General features: G+C 37.5%; 1 protein-coding gene across 1 annotated transcript; it reads right to left on the reverse strand.

Moving 5' to 3' along the window:
• Positions 1-9,655: 9,655 nt before the first annotated feature.
• LOC113273285 lies at positions 9,656-10,645 on the reverse strand. The gene has a single exon (XM_026523030.1). It carries the CDS (start codon positions 10,643-10,645, stop codon positions 9,656-9,658), a length of 990 nt encoding a protein of 329 aa, XP_026378815.1.
• Positions 10,646-11,288: the final 643 nt, after the last annotated feature.

Below are 11,288 nucleotides of genomic sequence, written 5' to 3' on the forward strand. Positions count from 1 at the left end.
AACCCACTGAATCCAGTACCACCAATTCGAACCAATATCAATCTCAAACCAAAAGCAAATCTGACTGCAACCCCTTAAAACATCATCTTCTCTTCATCCTCCATCTGAGTCTTCAAGTCTATTTTCTTTCTCATAGCAGCAACAACCAACAGCGCCATTCATTCTTCAGAACTGGAAGCAAAAACCCTCAATTTCTTCGAATCCTAATTTCTGAAATTATCAAATTCTCTCATGTTATTTATCAATTTCTTCTTCTCAGCTCTTAACAAACCCTTTTCTCGATCTTCTCCAGAAAATCTATATCAATTCCATCACCAATCCCTCTTAAGTTCAATCACTACCAGAATTTCTATATCTGCATTCGCAATTGCAGCGGCCTTTTATCATCTCTCAAGTCTCTGTCTATTTCTCGATCCCGTCTCGGCAACAAGTGCAGCACCTGCTGCCTGATTTCTTTATAAATTTCAGATTCAAATGAATGAGAAAACTGTATCTCGATTCTAGGGTTAAGAGTTGGGACTGAGTCCGGATCTGGGTACTCTTATGGGCCGCCCAATGACATCCCCAGCTAGCTTAATATATATGTGCCATGAGTGTCTAACCGGGTGCTTTAAACACTTAAGTGGGTTTCCCCTTATCTTTAGCTTGGCTTCCTGGTAGACACATTTTTGTGTTTAATTTGATCTCAATACTATATATTGTTGGCACTCGAGTTTGTACTAATGTTGGTGTTTTATGTTTTTGTAGGCACCTTTGGAAAATAAACATTTTTTGGAAAATTCGGCTCGAAAAGTTGGTAAAAGCCCCAGAGGACACGTGTTATTCGGACTCTCACCGTTGGATAAGGGGCACCTCAATTACTAAGGGGAACCCCAGGTCACCCCAAAAGGCATATGCTATTCGCACCCCAGTACAGGATTAGGGGGAGGTCATCTTCTCCATTTGAATTTTGTTTTTGGCGGGAAAATGGAGAACACGTCTGCAGATTTTTGATCGAATTGTTGAACGTGTTCTAGGGAGATTCAATGGCTGATTTTTGGTAGATAGTTGTGATATGGCCTATTAAACACACTGTGGGCGTTTGGTTCGACCAGAATTAGCTAGAATCAGCTAAACAATTCACGGGTTGAAAACAGGGAAGTTCGTGTATATCACGGGTTTCACGTGATTTGGAGAAGATTCAACGTGTTTTGTGCGTGCATGGAAGACCCTCACAGCCTGTTGGAGCGTGAAGGAGTTAAATATGGTAATTTGGAGGCTTGAAAACGCGTGAGAAGATAAAACAGGAAAGAAAATATTCCCAGAAATATTTTCTTTACTGCCGAGTTAAAGAGAATTATATGGAGTGAATGAGCGAGATTTGATGGGTCTGTTGGCTATAAATAGGTTGTTGGGGTTGAGTAGAAAGAGTGTCGAGAGTTTGGGGTCGATAGGAGAGCTCAGGAGAGAGAAATCAAGAGTTGATGAAACTCTGTTTCTGCTCCTGCTGATGATGAAGAACACCAAGAACACGAAGAACAGACTCGTAGGGACAGTCGTTTATCAACAGTGAAACAGACTCACGGGCGTGGGTCGTAGGTGTGGGTCTTAGAACCACAGCGACAATAGCACTTCTCTTTTATCGTTCTTTTGTGACGCTTCCCGTGGGTCGCACATTAGCTGTTTACACCATTTTCTCTTCTTTTCTTCATTGTAAACACCATTTGAGCAATAAATAAATATTTTGAGCGTGTTTTTATCATGATGAGCTAAACCCAACACTGGGACGAAGGAGGAGGGTGAATTTCATACACGGGTAAATTTATTTTATTCTTTTTATGACTTTTGCATTAATTTAAAATTGAAATATGATTTGAATTAATTGGTTGTTATTTAATTTGATGATGTATGCTTAGCTTAGGTGTTTTGATACATCATGCTTAGGACTTACAATCGTTGTTTTGAGAATCTATCTTGGCAAAATCAGAGTCCATGTTAATTTTATTGAGTTTTAAATTGTCAAAGAATATATGAATGAACCCTGTGTAGTGAATTCGGCCAAATCCTTAGTCCCAGTACCTCTCGCCCATTGTTAATATTTTTGTATATATATATTTTTTAAATCTAAAAATTCCATTTACTTCAAAAGTCTGAAACGAATCTTTTTACCACTATCTATCACTACAACAATTTTGGAAAAACATCAAATTTTTGGCGCCGTCGACCCGGATTTGTGCTTAGGTAGAATTTTTAGGTTTTTATTATTTTTTTATTATTCCATTTGTTATTTTTACGTCTCTTTGGTTGTGTCTTTGTATTACAGGTTTGAAGTTGGATACTAAAGACCTTGGAATCAAAGCTTAAAGCTAAAAGAGAAGGAAAAAAGACAAGGCAAAAAAAAAAAGAAAAAAGAGAGATTTATTTTATATATTTATTTTTTTTAAGAGACTTTCCATTTTTATTTTTTTTGTAATTATTATTATTATTTTTTGTATTTCTTTTCATTGGACTGGACTTTGGACAATTTATTTTAATTTTAAACCCTATGGAAGGGTTATATAAAAAAAATTAAATATAAATTGTTTGCAGGGAAGGACGACGATTACAATATCGTCTCGGCCCCTCGGGTTCGCACATTGACACCGGAGTCAGTGGGCCGAGTCGACTACAGTGGTTCTTCGCCCCGTCTGGTACGGGAGGTAAACTTCTAAATACCTACGAATCTCCTGTCAGCGGGTTTACTGTCTGCCTTAAGGTGATTATATGTTGAGGACTGAACCGGATGCTTTAATTTCCTAGTAAAGGGCAAGAACTGGCCATATAAGATAAGGGTTCGGATTTCATCACCGTTCCCTTCTTGCCCGCCTTAGGTAAACGAAACCTAACGCGAACCCAAGCTTAAAATTTGATTAGAACGAGACCGATAGGGTAACGAGATTGGTAGGAAAATCTTTCGAAAAATATTGGTTACTCTTTTAAGCATACTTCAAAGTTCTTGATGGTTTCTGTAAGTTGAATGCGTGACTGCGCCGCCTTGTACCGGTGAGGCTTTGGGTATCAAATCTCCACTGAGCTTCCCTCGCCTCGATTCAACTTACTTTAACTCGGATTGATTCCAGAGGGGTTTGCTTAAATTGTAACGAATTCCCTTTCGAAGGATTAGAAGCTGGTCTAGAAACAATCTAAGTGGAGCCATCATGCTTTTTGTTTGCTAGAAATCAGTAGGTTTGATTTGGTCGAGTCAGCCTTGTTTGTGATTGTGTAGAATTCCCTTGCAATTAAGAATGTCGAACTGGTATGACAGAAGCCAATACAATGAGTATCGATCTGAATTTGAATATGGACATCATCATTTTTATGACCATGGTGGGAATAGTAGTTGGGAACGCCAACCTTTTCAAGGTTATGGTTCATACCATGGTGAGACCAATTACTATCCACACGCGAATTGGTCTTACGAGCAAGAAAATCAGGAACACTGTAGTACTGGTTACTCGTTTTTGGAAACTAGTCCTGATTATGATATTTCTGAACCTGTTTCATCTCTAGAAGAGACCCAAAAACGGATTGAAAGGACGTATAAACGTTTAGTTGCAATGAATAGTTCAAAAGAAGAGTGTACACGATATTCTGAGATGATAAACGAGAGTGTTAAACGTATAAGTGTTATGCTCAGTGAAATTCAGGCACGTCTAGAGGCAGAATATGAACAGTTGGCTAATGCTGCTCGAAATAATCTAAATTTCCAAAATAGGGTTTCTAATTCTACGCTTGATATCAATAGTGAATATTTGCCTAATTTAAAGGACGAGGCTAGAATAAAAGACACTAATTATTTAGATAAGGTTCAATCATCTTTGTACTATTATGATGATGAGGATAGTAGTAATGAAGAATCTGAAATATGTAGGCATAGTGATCAGGAATCTATTAATCCAATTGAGCTTTATAATGATTATATTATTTCTATTTCAAATCCAAATAATTTTTATGATTATTCACCTATTCAAAAGGACGAGGATTTGATTAGGGATACCATCGTTTTAGACGATGTAGTTTTTCCTTTTGATTACGAAGCCGATAGTGGTTTAGAGGAACGGGTTTATTCCGAAAATGTTGTTTTAGAGTCTGGCGACTTAGAAAAAATAGTATTAGATGAAGAAGATATACCCGTAGAGATGAGTAAAGATGCACTACCTGATAATAAATTAGAAGAATCAATTGACCATTTTCAAGAATCTAATGATCCAGAAATTAGGGAGATTGTAACTAGTCTATCTAGAGACACTGAAAACTCTAAGTTTGGGGGTGATTATCACCTTCCTAGTGCCTTACCTTTAACTCTCATAAAGTCCCTTCACTTAGGACTTGATATCTCTTCCTCGACAATTTTACAAGATTATCTTCATACTCGTTTTCCCGAACCTAATGCTGTTCAGGAAGAAGTTCAGTCGTTAGAAACCCATCCTCTGGTTGATGTGGTTTTCCCAGGCTATGATCCCCAGATTGACTTTGTTTTCCCACCAAATAGTTTTCTTCCAACTGTGGGAACGTTTATATTCCAAATGTTTCGAATATTAAGTTGTGAGACTAAACCTAAATGCTTTAGGAAATTAGAATCGACACATTTGCTTAAGAATGACCACTACTCTCATTGTGGTCAATTATGTAAGTCAAATCTTATTGACTTAGAGGATCCTCAGTTATTTAGGTTATTATTGTGCGCTTCTAAGATCATATTTGAGTTTTTACAGACTCTATGACCTAATGATTCGGATCCCACCTATGAAGAAACGCAGCCAATGAAAATTTTCTATTTAGACCCTTTCATAGAACCTGAACCTGAACCACAATTAGATATAAATTTCTTAATCATGAAACTAAGTAAGGGCATGCTAGTCTTGTTCACTTTCTTGGTTCATTGCACTTTCCTTTGGTCAGCTATATTTAGTTTTGAAGACCCACAGTTATTTCGGTTGTTACTTTTTGATTCTATGAGGTGACTAATTCCTTCCGATGTCTGGCTGAAGACTTTAAACTTAGCACTTCTTGGGAGGTAACCCAATCTCATGCGACACGGTAATATCTTTCCTTAACTCTTTTGCTTCAAATGGTAACAGTTTCTCCTTGTTCATATGCTTTTAATTTTATCTTTAGAACATTGAGGACAATGTTAGATTTAAGTTTGGGGGTATGGGAGAAACTTTTTAGTTGCACTTTTGAAACTTCTAGCGTCACATGGTATCCGATTAGCTAAGTTTACATACTGTTTCTCACCGAAAAGATAGAAATTGGAATGCTAGAGATAACAACTTATTGAGACATTAGAGAAAAAGACATTGAGATCCTTAAAATTCAGGAGAGAACTTGTTCCTTTTAGAGGGTAACCGTGATGGACCTAACCATACATGATGGAAAGGCAAGTAGGTTAGGGAAATGCCAGAAAGACAAAGCAACCTCACAATGTAGTCTTAGTTACTGGATTGCGACTCTCTCTCAGTAGAAACTTATCATCATCAACAAGCGGAGCGACATCAAAATCTATGAAGAAAGTTGAAGACGTTTTAGGTTTAGAAGCAACAATAGAAGAGAATAATTCAAAAATCAAAGTTGAAGTTATAAGAGCAAATGATATAAGTTGTTAGAATCCATGATACCAAGACATCACAAGTTGCGAAGATCCAAGTTTTGAAAGTCCTTCTCTCATGGCCATGTAAATTTTTGTCTTGTAATTTTTTGTTTTCAAAAAAAAAATTAAAAAAAAATGAAACATCATTACGTTCTTTTTGTTCAATAAGGTCATAGGGAAGAAGAAATTTATAAGTCAAGCAAGAAATCGAAGAGAAGAGTTAATTGTCAAGGTTCTATGAGGTTCGAGAGTTTATCATCAACAGTTGAAGACCTAAGAAGGCGTTGTTTCTACTGAGAACTGTGAGAGAGTCGAAGAAAGATGCATTTTGGTTTCTTTGTTAGTCTGCTTTCAATCTGGCACAAAATCTTTCGAGCACTGGTTTAACTCATCACACGTAATTAGTCCAGCTGTGTAGAAGATGTCCCTCTCATTTTTATCTCTCTCCTAATCTTATCCAGCTGTAAAGCAGCGGACGCATCTTACAATGTTTATCTAGCTGTGTAGCGGATATCTCTTTATCTAGCAGTGGTGTGGATGTGTCTCCCCTTTTCTTCAGTCAGCTTTAGAGCTGACACCTTTAATTTCTCTAGCATTCTACTTACTTGGAGATAGGTTGAGAATATGTATGTCCTCATAGCTCTTTGGATACTTGTGACCAATTAGGAGTAAAGTTTTTGTGGGTACACCTCTGGTAAACCCTCCGGAGACAACACTCCGCCGCTAGGGCCACCTAGCGGTTTAACGGCCTGCTGCACGTGCTAAGTGTAGTCTTTTTATCTTTTCAAAAATAAATTTTGCTCGAGGACTAGCAAATAATAAGTTTGGGGGTATTTGATAGACACATTTTTGTGTTTAATTTGATCTCAATACTAAACAATTCACGGGTTGAAAACAGGGAAGTTCGTGTATATCACGGGTTTCACGTGATTTGGAGAAGATTCAACGTGTTTTGTGCTTTCATGGAAGACCCTCACATCCTGTTGGAGCGTGAAGGAGTTAAATATGGTAATTTGGAGGCTTGAAAACGCGTGAGAAGATGAAACAGGAAAGAAAATATTCCCAGAAATATTTTCTTTACTGCCGAGTTAAAGAGAATTATATGGAGTGAATGAGCGAGATTCGATGGGTCTGTTGGCTATAAATAGGTTGTTGGGGTTGAGTAGAAAGAGTGTTGAGAGTTTGGGGTCGATATGAGAGCTCAGGAGCGAGAAATCAAGAGTTGATGAAACTCTGTTTCTGCTCCTGCTGATGATGAAGAACACCAAGAACACGAAGAACAGACTCGCAGGGACAGTCGTTTATCAACAGTGAAACAGACTCACAGGCGTGGGTCGTAGGTGTGGGTCTTAGAACCATAGTGACAATAGCACTTCTCTTTTATCGTTCTTTTGTGACGCTTCCTGTGGGTCGCACATTAGCTGTTTACACCATTTTCTCTTCTTTTCTTCATTGTAAACACCATTTGAGCAATAAATAAATATTTTGAGCGTGTTTTTATCATGATGAGCTAAACCCAACACTGGGACGACGGAGGAGGGTGAATTTCATACACGGGTAAATTTATTTTATTCTTTTTTATGAATTTTGCATTAATTTAAAATTGAAATATGATTTGAATTAATTGGTTGTTATTTAATTTGATGATGTATGCTTAGCTTAGGTGTTTTGATACATCATGCTTAGGACTTACAATCGATGTTTTGAGAATTTATCTTGGCAAAATCAGAGTCCATGTTAATTTTATTGAGTTTTAAATTGTCAAAGAATATATGAATGAACCCTGTGTAGTGAATTCGGCCAAATCCTTAGTCCCAGTACCTCTCGCCCATTGTTAATATTTTTGTATATATATATTTTTTAAATCTAAAAATTCCATTTCCTTCACAAGTCTGAAACGAATCTTTTTACCACTATCTATCACTACAACAATTTTGGAAAAACACCACTCCCAATGATGTTCGACTGGTGAAACGACAACTTTGCTCTTCTTGTGAAATTTTGGATAATTTATTCTTCATTTCTTATGCATGACTCCAGAGTACCTAATAACTCAAAAACACACGTAAAATACATACTTCACACGAAAAGTAACAAAGAAAGCATAACCAATAGATATTAAATACGGTGTATTCTACACCCTATCAAATTCCCCCACACTTAAACTTTGCTAGTCCTCGAGCAAATCAAACCAAAACTTACAACTTCAAAGCGTTCCAGCGTCCCAAGTATCCAAAGAGCTATGAGGACATAGAGTTTCTGCATGCTAGTAATAAGAAGTTAGAAATATTAAAGAACATATTCTCTTTCTTAAATGTTGAGTGAAAAATAACCACACCATAATGAGAGAATGCGTATTTGAGAGCGATCAATAAGCATTTCGCCTCGACTTCTGCCTCACTAAAAAGTGTTTCATGAAATTGCACTCAAAAGACGTACTTTTATGGTTCTCACATATGTGCAGGTAGGAATGAAAAGAGAAATCCTGCAACACGTTGAATGGTGGGAAGGACAACTTCCGAAATATTTTAAAAACCCACATCTTTTAACATTTTGAAAAACCATTTTTCTAACGATCTCTAAGAAAGAAAATCAACCACTATTATCGAGGATGAGATTACTTACTCACCTTCACATCCGATTGCCAATTATGATAACACCACTCTCACGGCATCCAATAGAAACGTCTTCCGCTCCTCGTCTTTATTTTCTTGGTCTTCGGCTTCAACTATTGATGATAAACACTTGAACTTCGTAATTCCTTGACAATTTTTAACTCTCTTCCTCAAAATCCTTGTCGCTTGAAACTTCCTTATATATTTTTCCTCCCCCACGACTTATAAAACCAAAAATAATAAAAAATTCTCTTGTTATTATTATTTATTTTTTTCTTTTTCATTTTTTTTTCATTTTACTCTTTTTAGAGACAAGAGAAATAAAATACAAAACAAAGTGAAAATAAAAACAAACCATGGCCGTGGGAAAAGTACTTTACCGCTTGATTCTTCACAACTTGTATCGTCTCGAAATCATAAACTTCAATAATTCTCACCTTTTGCTTTTATTTGCTCTTGTAAATAAGTCTTCAACATGTATATATAATTCCGCTCATTGTCTAGTTTCTTTACTTGGATATGAAATTTTCTCTTTTCTTGTTCCATTGCTTGTAAGCCTTGAACTTTTTCAACTTTCCTTGTAGATTTTGATGTCGCTCCCTTGTTGATGATGATGGTGTTTCTATGGATCCGTTGTTGTCGAGAGAGAGAATGGTGCTAACTGCAAATCGAACTACAAGAAGGAGGATTTCATCTATAGACGTCACCCTCATGATTGATAAAATTAGCACTCAAGAGATCAAAGAGTAGTGCTTCTATTGGTGGGAGGTTGGGTAGCTCACCATTCTACCCGGAATTAACGTACGGTGACACACACTCAAAACAAAGCTATTTAGTTATTTATAAAGAAATTTGGTCGGTGCCTCGCATGATATAAATAGGGTAGTCTCCACTAATGATTGATCAGCAACTCTAATAATGCATGTCTCTCTGCTCCTAATCTGCATCACCGGCATGATTAAATCCATATTTAACACTCTAACAAGCAAGAAATCCGAACGTAGTTCCCTAACACTTCAAGTTCAATTATGTCGGTCAGAATTCTCTATGTAAACATACCTAGAAGTATGCTAGTGACTCTAAAATCTCTAAAAGTTGGAGGTTTTATGTAAAAAAAAAAATAAAATAAATAAAATAAATGCTTTACCACTCCCCCACACTTAAACCTTACATTATCCTCAATGTAATTGAATCCTCCTAGCAAAGTCAAGGTGGGAAATCCAAACATGATATGGAACAAGAAAAAAATAAATAAACAAAACAAAAAGAGAATAAAAAGTAAAAGGTAAGAAATACAAAACCTATGGGTTGCCTCCCATTAAGCTCTTGTTTTAAAGTCGACGGCCCGACTTAGCTCTTGCATGATTCATTAGCCCGCATCAATCTCTTTAACGGGAAAACATGACTTCACATAACTTGGGTATCTCATTGTCTAAAAGATATTGAAGTGGATGATTGCACCATCAAACTCCATAGTTAAGGTTCCATTTTGTACATCAATCTTCGTTCCAGCGGTGCTTAAGAATGGTCTACCCAATAGCAAAGGTGTATACTTCGGAGAGTTCTCATCATTCATGTCTAAGACATAGAAATCGGCCGGGAATACAAGCTCATTAACCTGCACCAACACATTCTCAACAATCCCATTCGGGTAAACATTAGATCGGTTAGCAAGTTCAAGAACTACTCCGGTCTCCTTAAGAGGACCGAGATTTAAAGAATCATAAATCGAGGAAGGCATAACATTAACCGATGCTCCCAAATCTAGCAAAGCTCGAGTAAACCTTGTTTTACCAATTGTGCAAGGTATGGTGAAACTACCGGGGTCCTTTAATTTAGGTGGGAGTTTCTTGAGAATGAACGCCGAAGAATTCTCCCCCACATTCATGACTTCATTCCCTTTCAACCTTTTATTCTTCATGGACAACTCCTTTAAGAACTTTGCACAACGAGGAATTTGTTGAATAGCTTCAATGAGTGGAATATTGACTTGTACTTCTTTAAGGATGTCCCAAATATCCTTGTATTCCAACTCTTTCTTCGAGTTAGCAAATCGGCTAGGAAATGGGGGTGGAGTGGTGAAAGTAGGAACCGGTTCCTTGGGATCATCCTTTGGTGTGGTTTCCTCTTTGTCTTCGACTAACTCTTCATGCACCTTATCTTGTTGATTTGGTTGCTCCACTTGTTTTCCACTCCTCAAGGAAATTGCATTAACACTCTCTTTTGGATTCACAAATGGTTGTGAAGGAATCTTTGTGGATGCTTGAGCTTTCAATAGGTTCACATCGGTCTCCAATTGCCCCACTTGAATTTGTAAATCCTTGATTGCCAAACTGGTCTTTTGTTCCAAAGCCTTGATTGTCGAATCGGTCTTTTGTTGGTTTTGTTGTAACATAGAAGTGAGACCTTGCATGCTTTGCATTATCATATTGAACTTGTCATCATTCAAAGAATCTTGCTCCTTGACTTGTTGTGGTTGGTATTGTTGTTGAGGTTAGAAGCGTGATTGTTGGAATCCACCTTGTTGCACATATGGATTAGGAGCCTCCGCTTGCTTGTTCGCATAACTAAAGTTAGGATGATCCTTCCAACCGGTATTGTAAGTATTGGAGTATGGATCGTACCTTGGCCTTTGATTTGGATAAAAATCATTTACTTGTTCGGTTTCATCATCCGGAATAAGTACCGTGGCCATTCGTTGCATTACCCTTTCCATGCTCCCCATCCTTTGTTCAAGGTATGATGAGGAATCACTAACTTCATGCAATCGCCTAACCATTGGTTCTTCTCTTGTGTAGAATTGTTGCGAGTTCGCCTTCATACTCTCAATCAACTCGGTAGATTTGGCCACCGTCTTGTTCATTAGTGCACCACCACCCGCGGCGTCAAGAAGAGATCTGTCACTTGGTTGGAGAGCTTCGTAGAAGTATTGGAGTATCATAACGTCATTGAATTGATGGTGTGGACAGCTTACCGGCAATCTCTTGTATCGCTCCCAATATTCGTACAATGACTCTCCCACATTTTTCTTCATCCCACAAATCTCCTTGCGAATTTGAGTAGCT

Source organism: Papaver somniferum, chromosome 4 (genome assembly GCF_003573695.1).
Source record: "Papaver somniferum cultivar HN1 chromosome 4, ASM357369v1, whole genome shotgun sequence".
NCBI classification, from domain to species: Eukaryota; Viridiplantae; Streptophyta; class Magnoliopsida; order Ranunculales; family Papaveraceae; genus Papaver; species Papaver somniferum.